Source organism: Haliotis rubra, unplaced genomic scaffold (genome assembly GCF_003918875.1).
Source record: "Haliotis rubra isolate DU_JTF1 unplaced genomic scaffold, ASM391887v1 Scf239, whole genome shotgun sequence".
NCBI lineage: Eukaryota > Metazoa > Mollusca > Gastropoda > Lepetellida > Haliotidae > Haliotis > Haliotis rubra.
The window spans coordinates 405,331-426,733 of NW_025766436.1; the positions used below are offsets into that span (position 1 = coordinate 405,331).

The following is a 21,403-nucleotide window of genomic DNA, read 5'->3' on the forward strand; positions in this document are numbered from 1 at the left end:
CATTGGTGCTGATAATTGCATTATTTCATCATTTGTAGAATGTCTATAAAGTCATTTTTGTTGAGTAGATGTGGGACAGGTGTTTCAGGGGACATAACTCTATTTAATTCTGCTTTGGGAACACGTTACTTCCAGAAGTGATAAGAGTACAGAATATCTTGATCGTATGATATTGTTATTTACGGTAATCATTCTTGGCCAGTTTCCATATTACCATTTGTATATTTCTGCCTTCTTCATCCTCAGCCTCGTGAAGACGTGCATCCTAATTTGAATGTTTTATTTCGAATGTCCCACAAAGTATTGTGTCCAAATAGTACGTTTTGGAAAAGTGCTTACTGAAGTTACTCGCTTTATAACGAGGTGTATGGACACCTGTAAATACTCGAATGATGGCTTGCTTTTATATTAGTATAAAGTTGTCTTTTAAAAAGTTTTACAGTTATTGTGATTTACGAGAATACAACGGATGTTGGTTGTTAAACATTGCTAAAGGTCACATGCAACGTAAAACACAACTTTGCAGATTCTGATACCTTTCGGTATGGACTTACCGAAACAAATCATCAAAAATGCAAATTCAACTTATAAAGTTGAAAAATAACATGACGAAAAAACATGCGAAATCGGATTTCAAACGATTCACTAATTTTCCCCCAGAGCTTAGGGGAAAACAGGTTTCAACAGCTGGGCTGGGCTGTGCTCATAGCACATGCACAGTGAAATGAATCGGGTTGTCCGGTGAATACTCGGTGAAGGCTTTGGTGTGAGCTATTTTTCTAATGTTTTGTTGATATTTCACAGGTGCGAGCTTTTTATATGTTATGACAGTAGATTACCGATTTAACTGTTTATATAATTTCATTTGTCTATTTCACCACACGTTCTTCTTATCTTAAAAGCAATGTCATTATTTAGCGCTGACAGAATTTCTAACTGTGATATAGATACGTCGTTGTCACAGACAAAACTCAATGTCTGTTTTATTGACACCTATGTGTCTGCCTGCCTGTCTGCTATTGACAATATTCAATACACAACTTCGATCACTGACCACATGAAATTTGAACTTAACACCTATCAGGCTATACACCATAAACAAAAGGCATTGATTTATGGCCTGAGTTTGGTCTCTGTCACATTATGTAATTACACCGACAGGCAGGTGTGATACTTGTACACATGACATGTTATGATGTCTGTTGATTGCAAAATGTTATACACAAAAAAAGGAGCATGTATTTACAAAACCCAACAGCTTTATATATAATATACACACACACAATGAGCCATGAGGGCATCTGCAAATGAACTAGCCGTTACACTTGAGTGCACACCCACCCGCTCTGACTGGGTTCGGTATCCCGGCTGCATCGTTTCATGGGAAGTAAACCCAAGTACAAAATATTGCACTTTTGATTTGCGATTGTACGCTTATAATTTTGTTTATATGTTTTTTTCATAATCAGCAATGTATATTATATGTCATGAGTAAGTGATAATTGTGTTATAATTATGTTTGAATTTTTGGTTGCATGTGACCTTTAAAAGGGAAACAAAACTCCAACATTGAAAACATCGAAATATGGATTGGTTGTTTCTTCTTGGAATACAGATTTGTCAGTTTTAGTATCATTGTAATATTGAATATTTAATTAAATCTACTATAATAAACTTAAAAATTAAAACCCCACTCTTTCATATATTATGCAAATTTTGCTGGTAAAAAAGCCTTGTTAGTTCTAAGATCATAGATGTGTGTAGCTTTAACCTTGAGTCTTGTATTTTCTACAGACCAGTCAAAACATTTGAAGGTCAAATTGTTAAGTTTACTACTTATATCACATATCACATGTAAAATATGAAATATTAGTATTTTTCTGACAAGATGACAGTGTTTTGTTGTTTTGAAAAGTGCAATGAAACAGGGAAGTAATTTTAGGATTGTGACCTGTGGTCTTGGTGGCAAGGTACTTTAGTATCAGAGACGAAAGGGAAATGATAATTTTATAAGCCCATGTTGTACCACTCATATTAACAGTTAATACTTATTTTCACACAATACATACCTCCTCCAAAATGAATGGAACAAATTCTGCTGGAGGAACTTGGAAACCAACCATCTCTTGAGATGTGATCAAGCCAGAGTTTCGTCCACTCGTCATGTACAGGAATTCTGTGATAAGAAAACTTTCACACCTGCATGTTTATCCTTCTGAAGTTTGTACATCCAGGTACACAACAAAAACATCCTGATCAATTGCCTTTTTGTCTGAGCTGAGGAGAGCGTTGTTGTTCTGTCAAACTCATGACGAGGACTGAGTCCAACCTTGTACATCAACCTCATTTATTGTACTTACATCAATCACTTACTGTTCAAATCTTTACTCTGTGTGTGTGTGTGTGTGTGTGTGTGTGTGTGTGTGTGTGTGTGTGTGTGTGCGTGTTAGTAGCTACACCTAAACATCGCTCATATTATATTAAAGAAGTTGTATATCCATAGAACTCTCCTTATTGTGTGATGTTAATTTGTTTAATTTATTTATCTGTGATATGTCATCAACAGAGTCACATTTGACAAGAAGTAATTAGTTTTTAAAACATGAACATTTCTGGGACATGGTGATGTCACTGCAGTAAATGTTGATATGATGCTAGTGACTTATCCTTGGCTACTTGCTATTTTTCCTCACAGTTTTGAGCTCCTAGATTCCAGTGATACTTTAGTTCTTCATGTACAAAATCAAAGCTCCGTAACTCATTTTGTTTCGTCTAATCGCTGACGGTAATTGACATCCAGTGATTGCTTGGGCTAATTAAAATGGCACCGGCTTGCCAATTAAAAGTTGGTGTTTTGTTTCCCTTTAAGCACCCAAAACACCATGTTAACTGTGTTAACTAAATCCTCCCCAGAACATAATAATTGCAGATGTAAATATGGTTTATGGAGACTTACATGTCACATGACCAATTTGTGTTTGCATGTGAACATGTGAGTTTAATTTCGTTTATTGCTTGTTTTTTAAACCAAAATATAAAATATATGGTGCTGTTTTCACGGTAGTTCTCCATGTTACTTTTGTGTGGTTCCGTTTTTGAGATTTGCTGCCATCTTGCTGAAGTGCTGTTTGGCAATAAGCCATTTGTCAAATGTTTGATAATGGTTTCATTATATTCTGTTATAGTTTTTGTTTTCTTTTAGTCAAATCCTTTGGAAGTGATCTCTGTGAACTGTGTCGTACACACCAAGGTGGCGTCTAACCATCCTTGTAAGACGACTGCAGAAGTCTGCTGAAGACATAAGTATCAGGTTATTCACCGGAACACATGTCGTGAACAGGAGCATAAAATAGCAGGTGAATCTCTCGTCTGTATGTTGTCTTGTTCTGGTCTGTTTTTTATTCCACCCAGTAATGGGGTGGTGTTCTACCTCAAGCGTCACTGGTGTAAATATACCCATTGATGTGATAAATAAATAATAAGTGAATTTTATTGGGGTTTTTTTTTACATTGGGAATTGTAACTATCTGACAGGTAACCTTAGCAGGTTGCCAGTCTAGCTGTCAAGATAGATTTTATGTGAATGGTCACCACTGTAGTAAACAAGTTAGATGTTTACTCCAGAATCAGATAAACACAGACTTCCTGTCTGATCCCTGAACATGCTTAACAAGTGACAACAGATTGTTCATTCAGGTTTCAACTTTCATCAATAAATACCAGGTTGGTAGGCTTTATGTCCTCCATTACCAATATTGGGACATTGTTTCCATAGTGACATGTTTTTTTGTCAGATAATAATATGAGTGTGTGTAAAACAAGTCATGCATGAACTTGGTGCAACTGCTGCCATCTATGGACATGTAAACAATATGTTGAGTAAGAGGCTGCAAGGCTAGGTCACATGTTGCACAAGAAATAGCTGAGCATAATCCGAGCGGTGATTATTAGGAGCACTTGATGGATTCCCTGTGGCCGGAACCAGTGTGTTGCTAGACTGACACAATAAGACTTGAAAAGTGACGGAGGAATGTAGGGTACATACAAATACCCAATGAGAATGATATATCATGTTGTAAATTGCATAATTATCTGTCGATTAGATGGTTTTCCACTTTACAAATAACCCTTTTTCTTAGACACTTCGCTAAAATATCAAAGGCGCTGTAAGGATCTGGTTTGGTTTATTATTTCAAGTGATATCATTGGGGCGTAGAGCATTTGAAACTAAAAGGCTGAAAAGTACAGGTGACTAAAGGGCAGATAATTACAGGTGATTAAAGGGCAGATAATTACAGGTGCCTTGTCACATGTTTCGAAGGTCTCGTGGCGACATGCATGGTCGTCAGGCACATGTTCGTATGTTTGTCTTCATGAGAGCGCATATAAAACGGTAAGAAAATTTCATGAATTGATATGTTTGCAATGATTTGGTAATTATATATAAGTTATTTTAAGTAAATAAATGAAAACTATGCAGTCCGTAATACGTTATGACTAAGTTATGTACTGTTGTAAACATTTGACATTACTACTGTATGTGAATCTAAGTTAGTTTTGTTTATTGTTGCAGTCAGTCACATCTCAAGTCAACTCAATACAACCAATCTTCTAAGAATAAAGATATGACGTCGCTCTCTCATAATCATCGTTCGTTCGTTCATTTCGTTCGTACGTTCGTTCGTTCGTTATAATAGGCGCAGGCAGTACTTTATCAGGCTTTACGTCACCCTGTATTGACGTCACTATGCCATTCTTGTCTGCCCCCTTGTAATCAATCGTAACCTTGGTTACCAAGGTCACGATACATGTCAGTTGTCATTGCCTAGTACATTGCCTCGTCTCCTACAGTGCAACTAACTCTGTAGCACCCTGTTACTTGGTTCGCAGTTGCTTCAGTCAGCTTACATTACTGGTGGAAATGTTCCGTTTCCATTATGTTTGATGGAAGAAATGTCTCAATTCGACTCACAATTAAACAGCGACACAGCAGCTTTCACCAGTTAAGCCTATGTGTACAGTCCCACGATGCATCCAAGGAATATCGCGTGACTAGAACGCTTCATCTGGATATACTGATATAAGTTTTTGTTGGAAGTAGAAATGCAATTTTCATGTTGCCTTATATCGTTTACGGTAATCTCAGGTTCTAATTAAAATACCGGTAGTCGTTAAAAGATAAGATATTTAACCCGAATGTAAACCGTTATTTCTTGGTAGTGTGCGTCTTAACATAGGGGAACAGACACATTAATGGAACTTTGTGTACCCCTCTTATACACTTTTCAGAGGGGTACACAAAGTCTGCAGTTTAGACTACCAGTTGTCCGTCTTCGATTTTTGTGGAAGTCGCGATGGCTGAGCTGGTTAGGCGGCTGACTTTGTGTGCTGGCGATTAGGTGCCCAACTCTGACTCTGAGGGTGTGGGTTCGAATCCTGTATGGGACTCAACCAAAAAAAGTTCTAGAATTTGTACTTTACTAAAAAAGTGTAATCCCAAATATAACATATGTTCCATGTATAGTGTAATAAAGTACACTATTGCTCTGAACTATTATAGTTAAAATACGAGCAAGCTTGCATCAAAGTGCTATAGTTAACGACAAAAGCATATTTCTTAATCCCATGATCATTTATCGCCTGGTCAAATTAAAATTAGATGTGTATGAAAGCACCAAAGTCTATTTATGGGAAAAACGCAGCTTTATTTTTTGTGTTTGTTGTGTATCTGTATACACACATTACTAAGTTGCACCAATGACATGCATGTCACTAACAGCATGTTCACATTCATGGTAGTTGCAGCTGTGAGTTTCACTCAGCAACTTTCAGTTTTCATCATGTTGTTGTAAATAATAATGTTACACTCTGTTGATAAGCAAGATACATTTCCACCAGTTTCAGTAATCTCCCGGGAAGCATAGAGGTGTGAGGATGGATGTCTTGGACTGTATCTTGTTGACCATACTGGGCGCCATTGTGGTGTCCCTGTTTGTCATCATCTACCTCAAAGTCACCATGGGTCGGTGTGTGAGCAAGGCTGACCTCTCGGGAAAGACTGCCATTGTCACAGGAGCAAATACAGGTAATGTTACAACAAAGGTGTTTGGGCAGTTTAGGTTGTGTTGGTATGTATTGCAGTACACTGATGTTATTGTGATGTGTGTCTTTAACGTCTTTGAGTGCTTGACACAGCTTGACAGTGGTACAAGAATCTGTATCAAAACGTCACACACACAAATTAAAAGAAGTTGTTATCCATAAAGTTTGTTCAATAATATGTGACTTTGTATCTTGAAAGCTAAGTGTACAAAAAGGGAAGTAGCTCTCAAAGCAAATAAAGATGTTTACCAATGAAGGATGAGTCATTATACATCAGTGATTGAGACATTGGAGCTAAACATCCATTACTAGTTATGGAATGAAGGATAACTAGTAAAATATAGATACATTGTTCACAATGTAATACAAAATACCATAACCTGAATAATAACAGGAATGATTGGATGTTTATCAGGCGCCGGAATGTTACTCCTGAGTAATCACATTTGTCATGTTAGATCAGATCAGTTGTTGTTTGTGTATGTTAGCTCAGTCCCCCCTATGATATTGCTGGAATATTGGTGCAAAAGCTGCGTAAAACTAAACTCACACACTATGTTAGATCAGTGTAATCTGATGTTCAATATTGATTTAATACTTGAGTATAAGTTGTTTATCATTTATGTTATACAAGAGTAATAAGGATCTCAAAAGCTGTTGTCAAAGTAATCAGAAAGTATATTCTGTTCAGGCATAGGTTTCTACACAGCACTGGACTTTGCGACTCGAAACGCGCGGGTCATCCTTGCATGCCGGAATGCACAGAAAGCCAAGGTCGCCTGTGACCAGATCAGACAAGAGACAGGCAATGAAAATGTCACTGTGGGAATCATAGATTTGTGCTCATTAAAATCTGTGAGAAAATTTGCTGAGGAGTTCTTAAAGGATGAGAGAAGATTGGATATCCTTGTGAACAATGCCAGCGTCTTGGGTAGGATTTTTGTAAATACTGATAGCATTTTATGATTCTTGTGAATACTGATAGCATCTTAGTTTGGATTCTTGGAAATACTGATAGCATCTTATGTAGGTTTTTTTTTAATACTAATATGTCTTATGTAGGATTATTGTGAATACTGATAGTGTCTTATGTAGGATTCTTGTGAATACTGACAGGATCTTATGTAGGATTCTTGTGAATACTGATAGTGTCTTATGTAGGCTTATTGTGAATACTGATAGTGTCTTATGTAGGATTCTTGTGAATACTGATAGTGTCTTATGTAGGCTTATTGTGAATACTCATAGTGTCTTATGTAGGATTCTTGTGAATACTGATAGTGTCTTATGTAGGCTTATTGTGAATACTCATAGTGTCTTATGTAGGATTCTTGTGAATACTGATAGTGTCTTATGTAGGCTTATTGTGAATACTCATAGTGTCTTATGTAGGATTCTTGTGAATACTGATAGTGTCTTATGTAGGCTTATTGTGAATACTGATAGTGTCTTATGTAGGATTCTTGTGAATACTGATAGTGTCTTATGTAGGCTTATTGTGAATACTGATAGTGTCTTATGTAGGATTCTTGTGAATACTCATAGTGTCTTATGTAGGCTTCTTGTGAATACTGATAGTGTCTTATGTAGGCTTATTGTGAATACTCATAGTGTCTTGTGTAGGATTCTTGTGAATACTGATAGTGTCTTATGTAGGATTCTTGTGAATACTGATAGTGTCTTATGTAGGCTTATTGTGAATACTCATAGTGTCTTTTGTAGGATTCTTGTGAATTCTGATAGTGTCTTATGTAGGCTTATTGTGAATACTGATAGTGTCTTATGTAGGATTCTTGTGAATACTGATAGTGTCTTATGTAGGATTCTTGTGAATACTGATAGTGTCTTATGTAGGCTTATTGTGAATACTGATAGTGTCTTATGTAGGATTCTTGTGAATACTGATAGTGTCTTATGTAGGATTCTTGTGAATACTGATAGTGTCTTATGTAGGCTTATTGTGAGTACTGATAGCGTCTTATGTAGGCTTATTGTGAATACAGACAGGATCTTATATGTAGGATTCTTGTGAATACCCATAGGATGTTATGTAGGGTTTTAGTGAATTCTGACGGGATCTTGTGAATGCTGATTGCATCTTATGTAGGATTCTTGTGAAGATTGGTGTCTTTGTAGGATGATTTAAACTACAGTTGAAATGTGATGATGTCATGTCTAGGATTCTTGTGAATAAGGACAATGTCTTATATAGAAATTGTTTAAGTATGTCTACAACAGTATTAGAAAATAATCACATTTTCTGTGACAAGTACATGAGTACATGTCTCATGTTTGTAAGTCACTGAGTGATTAGTAAGGACCTTATGATGGACCAGGGATATCAGCCAGAATTACTAATACTTATCTTCATCATTGACAGGGTAGTTAAACAATCTCATGTGGGTCAGTATGGGTCAAGCAAAGAGTAAATGGTTGTCGGTATTTTAAGCCATGTTTCCAATCTCCAGACCACCGTGAACTTTCATTCTGATATGAATTAATAATACATTTCCTTATCTCAACTTTCCTGGCTGCTATATCCAACCATTGCACCTTGATCTTTCTTTAGGTTCATTAATTACAAATTGTTTTCAAAGCAAAGCAACACAATCTGTGCCACAATTCCTAGTTGTAAAGCAAGGCTTGAGAAACACATTAGAAAATGCTACCAGTCTGTCGGAGAGCTCCATGCACCAACCTTGGAATTGTTGTAACATATGTTGTATTTGGGATTACACTTTCTAGTAAAGTACAGATTCTAGTACTTTTGTTGGGTTGAGTCTCATCTGGGATTCGAACCCACACTCTCAGAGTCAGGCACCTAATCACCAACACACAAAGTCATCCGCCTAACCAGCTCAGCCACCGTGGTTTCCACAAAAATGGAGGTCGGATAACTGGTAGTCTAGACTACGGGTAGGCAATGCATAGGGATTGAGGAATGACAATCACCAGAGCATCCATGACATTCACTTTGAAATTCAGACATGACATTTGTAAAGTCATCCATGCTTGTTTTTGATATTAATATATGTATGCAGAGACATTATAGAAGGTCCCACAATATTTTGATAACCCTGATTTATTGTTTGAGAGACACTGAGTCTTCCTGACCAGAGGGCAGTTGGACAAGGGTGAGCATGACTAAACTGTTTGTTTCTGTTGACCAGGTCTGCCCAAGGAAATGACCGAGGAAGGACTGGAGTCCATGTTTGCAGCCAATCACTTTGGTCCATTCTTGCTCACAAACCTCCTTCTGGGTAAGTCTCAGATTATCTCATCTTCTGTAACTGTCCTGTAATTAGTTACCATGGTTACTGGAGAGCAAGTGTAGAATAAGTCTCAACATAACATGCTTTGGGTAGATCAGTATGTAGAACCTGTTTTGTTTCATGTTGGATTCATTTTCTTTCAAAGAACTTTCTCAAATTGAAGTTCTTAGAGCAGACTGATTAAACAAGGCAACCATCTGATCTGGCATGATCACCAGACTGAAAAGCCCTTTTATCATGGACATGGAGATGGTGGCAAGCATTGGATCTTGATTTCAATTGGAAAAGCGAACATTTGCGTTGAATATGTTTATATATTTGTTATGCATCTTTTGTTTACCTTACTTCATCCATTTGCATTCACCAATTCACCATCAGTTGTACTTTCTCAGTTTTGGACTTTCCAAATACTCTGTAAAAACAATATATCTTGCTCTCTGCTAAACCTTACCTTTTATCTAACCTTCACTAAAGATCTGTTGTGTTCATGGCCCTTTTATCTAATGTTCGTAGTAGTCAGTAGCTGTGGTTGATCTTCTGTATAGCTGGGGCTATTACTTTGCATGATATTCACATCAATGGTCATGTGTAGGCTTGTTCAAGAGCTTCAAAGCAGCCATATTGAAAGGACACCTCAAGATCATAAGTCATGATCATAAGATGTAGGTAGACTATAGTGTGGTTTATTCCAGACCACCAGTGGAGGTAAACGTGTGTACATTCTTCGTGATGTGTATTGTTTTTGTTTGTAGTGATGGTCATATAGATGTCCTGTTTTGGGCCAAAAGTGGCCACTCAGCCATTTGTATTCAGAATGCCTGAAACTACAAAAAATAACCCTACCCTATACACCATAATATGTACCCTGGGACTTTATTAAGACCATACAGAAGTTAAATTCATGGTCGTAGGTATAAAGATTTTGTATAGACTGGTGTTGAAGCAGATCAAGGATGTGATCTGGGAGGTTCCATTTGTCCAGAACTTATATCCTTACCTTGACTTGACCTTTGCATTTTGACAAGGCTGTATAATTCTTTCCAATACATTCTTGGTTCTGTTGACATGATCACCTCAGAAATCACTGGACCAGTGGAACTGTAACTACAGGGGTGGAAATAACTTTAAAATTGCTAGTGTACTCCGGAACAGTGGCATATGTAAAATCACTTGCCCTGATAATTTTTCCACTATACCGGCCGTTTTCTTGTTGATTTTTCAAAATAAACAACATAATTAACATTGGAAAGTCAACTGGACACCGGTACGGTGAGATATACAAATTTGCTTGCCCGACAGAAAAAAACACTGGACTCGGACGTCGGGCAATGGGTTATTTCAACCCCTGAACTTCATCTAATTAATTGACGAGGTTTATGTCAGAAAGCTCACTTACATCGCCATTTCAAAATAAATTGCTATAAAATCATAAAAAGAAGTTACATTTTACAAAAATGAACATTGCTGAATGTGTTTTTGTTTCTGTAGATGCAACTACGTCAGTTGGTCTTCATTATTTATCATGCAAAAAACTATTTGGGGTGAGATACATAATATTAATAATTTTTCCTTATCCTGACTCATGCTTAATTGCTTGTCTTCTTCCTCTTGCGAACATAGTGGAACACTTGTATCTCCTTATTGAAGCTCCCTTCATTAAAGCGTACGTAAAATCACTAATCACTACTCACCAAGAGTTGTCCCTCCTTCCGTTTTGGCGGGAACTGGCGCCACTGTTCCCCAACATGCTTCACTCTCTCCTTCTTCGCCCAGTGAGCAGGTTGTGAGAGCGCCTGTGTCTCCTTACGGCACTATATCCTTTGATTAATTAGTTAGTTACCTCTATAAGTTCTTTATACAGGTTTAGCTAGTATCCTTCATCAATATGATTTGATATTTATTCGTATTTACCACTGTTTATTCACGGTGTATTCCGTGTTTGTTCAGTAGTTTACGTTCATGAAAATCTGTTCCGTATGTAAGTTACGTTTCTTTGCTGCTGACCCGCACCTAATATGCCCTAGCTGCACGGTACCATGTTCTTTCAGCTCACGCTGCAATTATTGCAAGCATTTATCAACTTGTGCATTTAATAAATATCTTCTTTGCGTCCTGAGACGTGCCGCAGATAGGTCGAGAAGGATTGATCCAGTCATGGATAATTCAGCTGAGTCCCTCACCAGTCAACTGCTGTCGGACGACCCCCTACCGTCTGGTGTTCCGCTGGAGTTTCCCTCGGAGGAGAGGCGTGGGACGAAGTCCGCCATCTCCAAGAAGAGACCTGCATCTCCAGACATCCCGTCGTCGCAGTCCAAGACTCGGAGGTCATCAACCACCCAGCGCAGACTTCGCACCCCCAGGGCAGCGTCCACCACCAAGGGGAAGTCAGCGCAGACTACTAGAACTTTCTCGGCCGAGATTGTTCCCGTCGCAGAACAGGGCCTGTATGATGATCAGCCGATCATCATCCCAGAGGTTCATCACAAGAAACGACCGGTCTCAGCTACGGTGACTTCAGCGCAGATCCATTCTCAACCCGAAGTATCAACGCTGACAACAGATGATCGTCCTGTGGGCCCCGTCGCCATCAAGGCAGAAAGGGCAGCGCTGGTACCACCGCAGACCTTCCCGGGCGACTTTATGCAGCAGTTCTCCCAGCAGATCATGGACATAATGGAGGAGCGTTACGGCCTAGAAAAGAGACAGCCAGCCCAGGGCCCGAGCCTTCACGAAAGCTCCAACGCAGACATCATCTCTGAGGGGCCTGCCATCAACGTGACTTCTGCCAGCAGAACTACACTACCGGACCAGCCTGCGCGAAGGTCAACTCAGCCACCCCCTGCGGAGGACTCGGACGATCAGCGTTCGCGAAGGCGTTCGCGGAGGGCTACTCGATCTTCACCTGCTTCGGACTCGGATGATCAACGTTCGCGAAAGCGTTTGCGAAGGAGGAATCGCTCATCCCCGGACTCTGGCTAAGACAACCAGCCTTCGCGAAGGACCAGTCGCCACTCCCCAAGTGTGGACTCAGTTGAACCTTCGCCTGTTACAGGTCCTCATCAACGCTCATCTCGACGACCTACAACCCTTCGGTCTACCGAATTACCTCAGACCTCATCTACTATGGTGGACCCGGAGGTCGAATGTTTGCGAAGGCATCTATTTAGCAGAACCGGAGTTCAAGACCCATCTATACGTAGACGCATCACTCCAAGGTTGGGGAGCACATCTCGACAACCATGTGGCAGCTGGGATATGGAACCAGGAAGAGAAACGTCTGCACATCAACATCCTGGAGATGAAAGCAGCCATCAACGCCATACTCCATTGGAGCACCATTCTACAGAATTCGCATCTCATGGTACACACAGACAACTCGACAGTGGCGTTTTACATAAACAAGCAAGGCTCAACAAGATCATTGAACCTACTAGATCTCTGCTTTCAACTGTTCGACCTAATCGACGATCTGAACATCCACGACTTGTACGACGACAAAGGGCGCAGTTTTGAGACCTACGCTGCTAAAAAGGGATTTACAGCTAGAAATGCAACACATCCTCAAGTGGCAGACTATCTTTGTCACCTACGACAAACCAAACGTCTGAAAGGGTCTACACTCTCAACATACCTAGCGGCATTGAGTTCAGTGATAACTATGAGGACGGGTGCAAAGCTAACCAAAGTACCAGAGTTACTGGCCTTGTTACGCTCTTATAAATTGGAGGACCAAAAACAGAGATTTCACGCTCCGGCATGGGACCTCAATATTGTTCTCAAACATCTCACAAGTGCCTTTACGAACCACTGGAGACGACATCCTTTGAATTCTTGACACAGAAAACGCTGTTCCTGCTAGCCCTAGCAACAGCAGCCAGGATGTCGGAAATTCATTCTCTAGATTACGAGAGAACGAGATTTGATGAAAATCAAAACACAGTGCACATGGGACTGCGATGGGATTTTATCGCTAAGAATCAACTGCCAGGTCAACCGGACAGACAATTCCATGTCCCTGCACTATCCTCCATACTCGGACCACATGATACGCTTGACTTATCCTTGTGCCCAATGAGAGCATTGAAAGTTTATCTACATCGATCCAGAATGAGGAGACGCAAGTTTAAATGACTTTTCGTCCATCAACAGTGACACAGACGGAAGTCTCCCGCACTACGATATCAATCTGGATAAGAACTGTCATACTACGAGCCTACAAGGCTGCAGGACTCGATCCTCCAAGAGCCTGAAAATTAGAGCACTGGCGTCAACACTCGCTCTACATGGGAATTGCTCGCTTAACACGATCATGGAGGGCTGTTTCTGGAAATCGGACATGGTGTTTGCAAACCACTACTTGAGAGATATCGCCACCGAGGACGTCTCAGGCATTCACCATTTCGGCCCTCTGGTTGTCGCACAGCAGTTGACAGTTCCCCACAGAAGATGAGACGTAGTCTCGCTGTGTTATCACATGACTTAAGTAGGACAGAAGTAGGACCAAAGTTAACTATTGTGGTGCCCCCATCAAAAGGCAGCTGAAAGAACACGTTTGCTTACAGCAGCAGAATTTAGCATAATTACAGTGCCATTATGAAGTTCCCGTAGGGGGTTTATTTTGACGTAAGATTCACTAATTAAATCCTAAAGTGCTTTTTCCCACCACCTTCCGGCCGGATTCTACAAGCAATTAAGCATGAGTCAGGATAAGGAAAAATATGTAATTTTCTGAATAAAATTGATATTTTATACTTATCCTGACTCATGAGGTAAGCCCTCCCAACCTCCCCACAAGACACTTTGGATTTCCCTGCAAATTCAAGTGTCAGGCTCATGTTCAGGAGAGAGTGAAGCATGTGGGGGAACAGTGGCGCCAGTTCCCGCCAAAACGGAAGGAGGGACAACTCTTGGTGAGTAGTGATTAGTGATTTTACGTACGCTTTATTGAAGGGAGCTTCAATAAGGAGATACAAGTGTTCCACTATGTTCGCAAGAGGAAGAAGACAAGCAATTAAGCATGAGTCAGGATAAGTATAAAATATCAATTTTATTCAGAAAATTACATTATTAAGTGGCTTTGTTTACATTTCAAACTGTTGACTACACATCCGGGTGAGCTGAAGTCATGTATTCTTGGACTGAATCATTTTTAGAAATGTGAACGTTTTTGTGTGTTTTCTTCCACCAGACTTGATGAAGAAAACCGGGAATGCAAGGATCATTACAGTGTCATCCCTTGTGAATAAATTTGGTAAAATAGACTTTGAGAATCTGCGGGCAGAAAAGAGCTTTGACAGATTCCGTATCTACAATGACTCCAAACTGGCTAATGTAATTTTCACAAAGGAACTAGCCAGACGTCTGGAAGGGACAGGTAATTAAAGGCATGACATCTGATCATTTCCACACTCCCTCATACACCAGCATGGCATCTGATCATTTCCACACTCCCTCATACACCAGCATGGCATCTGATCATTTCCACACTCCCTCATACACCAGCATGGCATCTGATCATTTCCACACTCCCTCATACACCAGTATGGAATCTATGATCGTTTCCACACTCCATCAAACACCAACACAGAATCTATGATCATTTCCACGCTCCCTCAAACAGCAGCATGGAATCTAGGATCATTTCCACACTCCCTCAAACACCAGCATGAAATCTAGGATCATTTCCACGCTCCCTCAAACAGCAGCATGGAATTTGGATCATTTCCACACTCCCCCAAACACCAGCATGGAATCTAGGATCATTTCCACACTCCCTCAAACACCAGCATGAAATCTAGGATCATTTCCACGCTCCCTCAAACAGCAGCATGGAATTTGGATCATTTCCACACTCCCCCAAACACCAGCATGGAATCTAGGATCATTTCCACACTCCCTCAAACACCAGCATGGAATTTGTATCTGTGTACAATCTGGTGTGATGTTGTGTGGTTTCTGTGCTACCTATCTTTAGGTTACAGGTCTGATGGTGTGTTGTTTCAGTGCTACCCATGTTTATGTTACAGGTGTGATGGTGTGTTGTTTCTGTGCTACATGTGTTTATGTGACAGGTGTGTTGTTTCTGTGTTTTCAGGTGTGATGGTGTGTTGTTTCTGTGCTACCTGTGTTTATGTGACAGGTGTGATGTTGTGTTGTTTCTGTGCTACTTATCTTTATTTGACAGGTTTGATGGTGTTTTGTTTCTGTGCTACCTGTGTTTATGTGACAGGTGTGATGGTGTGTTGTTTCTGTATGTTACAGGTGTGATGGTGTGTTGTTTCTGTACTACCTGTGTTTATGTGTGTTGTTTCTGTATGTGACGTGTGATGGTGTGTTGTTTCTGTATGTTACAGGTGTGATGGTGTGTTGTTTCTGTATGTTACAGGTGTGATGGTGTGTTGTTTCTGTGCTACCTGTGTTTATGTGACAGGTGTGATGGTGTGTTGTTTCTGTGCTACCTGTGTTTATGTGACAGGTGTGATGGTGTGTTGTTTCTGTATGTTACAGGTGTGATGGTGTGTTGTTTCTGTATGTTACAGGTGTGATGGTGTGTTGTTTCTCTATGTTACAGGTGTGATGGTGTGTTGTTTCTGTGCTACCTGTGTTTATGTGACAGGTGTGATGGTGTGTTGTTTCTGTGCTACCTGTGTTTATGTGACAGGTGTGATGGTGTGTTGTTTCTGTATGTTACAGTTGTGACGGTGTGTTGTTTCTGTATGTTACAAGTGTGATGTGTGTTGTTTCTGTATGTTACAGTTGTGATGGTGTGTTTCTGTATATTATAGGTGTGATGGTGTGTTGTTTCTGTATGTGACAGGTGTGATGGTGTGTTGTTTCTGTATGTTACAGGTGTGATGGTGTGTTGTTTCTGTATGTTACAGGTGTGATGGTGTGTTGTTTCTGTCTGTGACAGGTGTGATGGTGTGTTTCTGTGTGTATGTTACAGGTGTGATAGTGTGTTGTTTCTGTATGTTACAGTTGTGATGGTGTGTTGTTTCTGTGTGTATGTTACAGGTGTGGTGTGTTGTTTTTGTATGTTACAGTTGTGTTGGTGTGTTGTTTCTGTGTGTATGTTACAGGTGTGATGGTGTGTTGTTTCTGTATGTGACAGGTGTGATGGTGTGTTGTTTCTGTATGTTACAGGTGTGATGGTGTGTTGTTTCTGTATGTTACAGTTGTGATGGTGTGTTGTTTCTGTATGTGACAGTTGTGATGGTGGTGTTGTTTCTGTGTGTATGTTACAGGTGTGATGGTGTGTTGTGTGTGTGTGTTACAGGTGTGATGGTGTTTGTTTCTGTGTGTGTGAGGTGTGTGTTGTGTTCTGTATGTGACAGGTGTGATGGTGTGTTGTTTCTGTATGTGACAGGTGTGATGGTGTGTAGTTTCTGTATGTGACAGGTGTGATGGTGTGTTGTTTCTGTATGTTACAGGTGTGATGGTGTGTTGTTTCTGTATGTTACAGTTGTGAAGGTGTGTTGTTTCTGTATGTTACAGGTGTGATGGTGTGTTGTTTCTGTGTGTATGTTACAGGTGTGATGGTGTGTTGTTTCTGTGTGTATGATACAGGTGTGATGGTGTGTTGTTTCTGTGTGTATGTTATAGGTGTGATGGTGTGTTGTTTCTGTATGTGACAGGTGTGATGGTGTGTTGTTTCTGTATGTGACAGGTGTGATGGTGTGTAGTTTCTGTATGTGACAGGTGTGATGGTGTGTTGTTTCTGTATGTTACAGGTGTGATGGTGTGTTGTTTCTGTATGTTACAGTTGTGATGGTGTGTTGTTTCTGTATGTTACAGTTGTGATGGTGTGTTGTTTCTGTGTGTATGTTACAGGTGTGATGGTGTGTTGTTTCTGTGTGTATGTTATAGGTGTGATGGTGTGTTGTTTCTGTATGTGACAGGTGTGATGGTGTGTTGTTTCTGTATGTGACAGGTGTGATGGTGTGTAGTTTCTGTATGTGACAGGTGTGATGGTGTGTTGTTTCTGTATGTTACAGGTGTGATGGTGTGTTGTTTCTGTATGTTACAGGTGTGATGGTGTGTTGTTTCTGTGTGTATGTTACAGTTGTGATGGTGTGTTGTTTCTGTGTGTATGATACAGGTGTGATGGTGTGTTGTTTCTGTGTGTATGTTATAGGTGTGATGGTGTGTTGTTTCTGTATGTGACAGGTGTGATGGTGTGTTGTTTCTGTATGTGACAGGTGTGATGGTGTGTATGTTTCTGTATGTGACAGGTGTGATGGTGTGTTGTTTGTGTATGTTACAGGTGTGATGGTGTGTTGTTTCTGTGTGTATGTTACAGGTGTGATGGTGTGTTGTTTCTGTGTGTACAGGTGTGATGGTGTGTTGTGGTGTGTATAGTGTGTGATGTTTCTGTGTGTATGTTACAGGTGTGATGGTGTGTTGTTTCTGTGTGTATGTTACAGGTGTGATGGTGTGTTGTTTCTGTATGTGACAGGTGTGATGGTGTGTTGTTTCTGTATGTTACAGGTGTGATGGTGTGTTGTTTCTGTGTGCATGTTACATGTGTGATGGTGTGTTGTTTCTGTGCTACCTGTGTTTATGTGACATGTTGTGAAGGTGTGTTGTGTCTGTATATTACAGGTGTGATGTGTGTTGTTTCTGTATGTGACAGGTGTGAAGATGTGTTGTTTCTGTATGTGACAGGTGTGATGGTGTGTTGTTTCTGTATGTGACAGGTGTGAAGGTGTGTTGTTTCTGTAAGTTACAGTTGTGATATGTTTGGTTTCTGTATGTGACAGGGGTGATGGTGTGTTGTTTCTCTATGTTAAAGGTGTGAAGGTGTGTTGTTTCTGTATGTTACAGATGTGAAGGTGTGTTGTTTCTGTATGTGACAGATGTGATGGTGTGTTGTTTCTGTATGTGACAGGTGTGATGGTGTTTGTTTCTGTATGTTACAGTTGTGATGGTGTGTTGTTTCTGTATGTGACAGGTGTGATGGTGTGTTGTTTCTGTATGTTACAGGTGTGATGGTGTGTTGTTTCTGTATGTTACAGTTGTGATGGTGTGTTGTTTCTGTATGTGACAGGTGTGATGGTGTGTTGTTTCTGTATGTTACAGGTGTGATGGTGTGTTGTTTCTGTATGTTACAGGTGTGATGGTGTGTTGTTTCTGTATGTGACAGGTGTGATGGTGTATTGTTTCTGTATGTGACAGGTGTGATGGTGTGTTGTTTCTGTATGTTACAGGTGTGACTGCCAACTGCCTCCATCCCGGCACCATCAGGACAGAATTGTTAAGGAACATCCCCTCCTTTGTACAGATTCCCTTGAACCTGTTTGGCTGTTTGTTCTTTAAGGTTAGAGAAACTTTCTTTTGCATTAATTTTTTCCCAGTGTCAAGTTTAAATTGCACCGAAGTAACATCTGTTGGTCTTTACGTAGGAAAGCATGAAGCATGACCAAATGTTGTGATAATAAATGCTGAGGAAATAGAGAGGATTAGGTTTTGTTCTGCTATGAGGTACATTGAAGCCACATAGGGACATGAGCATTGTGCTGCCTCCCACATGTTGGGACTAACGCCTCTGTTCCTCCATGAGGAATGAACACTTTCACCACCAGGATTATAAATGCATGGATTGAAAATAACATCAGTATAAAAACAGAGATTTCAAAACTTATTCATAGGATATCAAGAAAAAAGAAATTTATGGGATTTTTTCACACATTTGCAAAATACATGTTTCAATTCTTGATGACCAATACCACACTTAGCTCATGTTCATACCCCATCAAGCAAGACATAATGACCACGTACCAAGTTGACAATACCACACTTAACTAATGTTCATACCCCGTCAAGCAAGATGTGATGACCACGTACCAAGTTGACAAATACCACACTTAACTAATGTTCATACCCAATCAAGCAAGATGTGATGACCACGTATTAAGGTGACAAATACCACACTTAACTCATGTTCATACCCGTCAAGCAAGATGTAATGACCACGGATTAAGGTGGCAAATACCACACTTAACTCATGTTCATACCCGGTCAAGCAAGAGGTAATGACCACGTACCAAGTTGGCAAATACCACACTTAACTCATGTTCATACCGGTCAAGCAAGAGGTAATGACCGCGTACCACACTTATTAAGTTGACAAATACCAGCTTAACTCATGTTCATACCCGTCAAGCAAGAGGTAATGACCATGTATTAAGTTGACAAATACCACACTTAACTCATGTTCATACCCCGTCAAGCAAGAGGTAATGACCACGTATTAAGTTGACAAATACCACACTTAACTCATGTTCATACCCCGTCAAGCAAGATGTGATGACCACGTATTAAGTTGACAAATACCACACTTAACTCATGTTCATACCCCGTCAAGCAAGACGTAATGACCACGTATTAAGTTGACCAATACCACACTTAACTCATGTTCATACTCTGTCAAGCAAGACGTAATGACCACGTATTAAGTTGACAAATACCACACTTAACTCATGTTCATACCACATCGAGCAAGATGTGATGACCACGTACCAAGGTGACCAATACCACACTTAGCTCATGTTCATACCCCGTCAAGCAAGAGGTAATGACCACGTATTAAGTTGACAAATACCACGCTTAACTCATGTTCATACCCCGTCAAGCAAGATGTGATGACCACGTATTAAGTTGACAAATACCACACTTAACTCATGTTCATACCCCGTCAAGCAAGATGTGATGACCACGTATTAAGTTGACAAATACCACACTTAACTCATGTTCATACCCCGTCAAGCAAGACGTAATGACCACGTATTAAGTTGACCAATACCACACTTAACTCATGTTCATACTCTGTCAAGCAAGGCGTAATGACCCGCGTATTAAGTTGACAAATACCACACTTAACTCATGTTCATACCATCATGTTCATACCACATCAAGGTACCAATACCACACTTAACTCCATGTTTCATGACCCGGTCAAGCAAGACGTACCAAGGTGACAAATACCACACTTAACTCATGTTCATACCACATCGAGCAAGATGTGATGACCACGTACCAAGGTGACCAATACCACACTTAACTCATGTTCATACCCGGTCAAGCAAGACGTAATGACCACGTACCAAGTTGACAAATACCACACTTAACTCATGTTCATACCACATCGAGCAAGATGTGATGACCACGTACCAAGGTGACCAATACCACACTTAACTAATGTTCATACCACATCGAGCAAGACGTGATGACCATGTACCAGGTTAACATATACCACACACTTAACTCCTCCTGTTCATAATTGAAGAGTATAGATGTTATGCATTTCACAGTACATACGTCTACCTTATTATAGTACACTCCCTTATATATACTGTATCCATGTTCCTATAAACAGGCCTTGCTACACACATGCAAAAAGTGAATACCATGTATCTTATTGTTGCTTGTGTACATGAAGGACATGAAATTGTATATTTATATATAATGATAACTTAAGTGTCATCTTACATTGTTTGTGTTGGCAGAGTCCGGAGGATGGGGCACAGACAACTATACACTGTGGTGTTAGCGAGGAGATGGAGGGAGTCAGTGGACGGTACTACTGTGACTGTCGTGATGCAGATAAGTCTGTCAACCCTGTGGCAAACGACCTGGGCATTGCCAAGAAGCTGTGGGAGATCAGTGAAAAATATACTGACTTGAAATAATGAATGAATTTTTTCAAATATATGCACCTGGGAAAAATTAAGCACCATCCCGTTTTGATAAGGATTTTTTCACGAAGTGTTTTTGCATTAATAGTGCTAATGGTGTTCATTCATGAGTAAATCCACTCTGCAGGTGTATCAAGTGTACACACTAGATTTTACATAACAAATATAGAAGCTGGATCTACCAGTAAATATGTCATCAATATGAAGTTCACAGACTGCTTCATTAATTATTAACACCTGTGAAGATCCGGCTTAGAATTGATATTCAGTAACCAATGCTTGTCGTAAGTGGCGACTAATGGGATTGGGTGGTCAGGCTTGCTGACTTGGTTGACA

At 40.1% G+C, this 21,403-nt stretch overlaps 1 protein-coding gene across 5 annotated transcripts; it reads left to right on the forward strand.

The window, feature by feature from the left end:
- Window positions 1-103: 103 nt before the first annotated feature.
- LOC124278519 (retinol dehydrogenase 14-like) lies at window positions 104-21,402 on the forward strand. Of its 5 annotated transcripts, XM_046714238.1 has the most exons (9): window positions 121-184; window positions 3,101-3,152; window positions 3,316-3,356; window positions 5,905-6,085; window positions 6,794-7,033; window positions 9,273-9,362; window positions 14,563-14,748; window positions 18,581-18,690; window positions 20,879-21,402. In XM_046714238.1, exons 4-9 carry the CDS (start codon window positions 5,935-5,937, stop codon window positions 21,059-21,061), a joined length of 960 nt encoding a protein of 319 aa, XP_046570194.1. In that variant the 5' UTR covers window positions 121-184; window positions 3,101-3,152; window positions 3,316-3,356; window positions 5,905-5,934; the 3' UTR covers window positions 21,062-21,402. The 5 variants fall into 5 exon arrangements, with proteins under 5 accessions (XP_046570191.1, XP_046570190.1, XP_046570192.1 ...); XM_046714234.1 differs by lacking the exon at window positions 3,101-3,152 and having other exon boundaries at window positions 110-184; window positions 3,203-3,356; window positions 5,899-6,085; XM_046714236.1 differs by lacking the exon at window positions 3,101-3,152 and having other exon boundaries at window positions 110-184; window positions 3,203-3,356.
- Window position 21,403: the final 1 nt, after the last annotated feature.

Bases quoted from the DNA above. Each gene is read 5' to 3' on its own strand.
- LOC124278519 (XM_046714235.1), top strand. From the start codon at position 5,935: ATGGATGTCTTGGACTGTATCTTGTTGACCATACTGGGCGCCATTGTG. The intron at 7,034-9,272 runs GTAGGATTTTTG...TCTGTTGACCAG, and splicing joins GAACAATGCCAGCGTCTTGG to GTCTGCCCAAGGAAATGACC. The intron at 14,749-18,580 runs GTAATTAAAGGC...TGTATGTTACAG, and splicing joins CAGACGTCTGGAAGGGACAG to GTGTGACTGCCAACTGCCTC.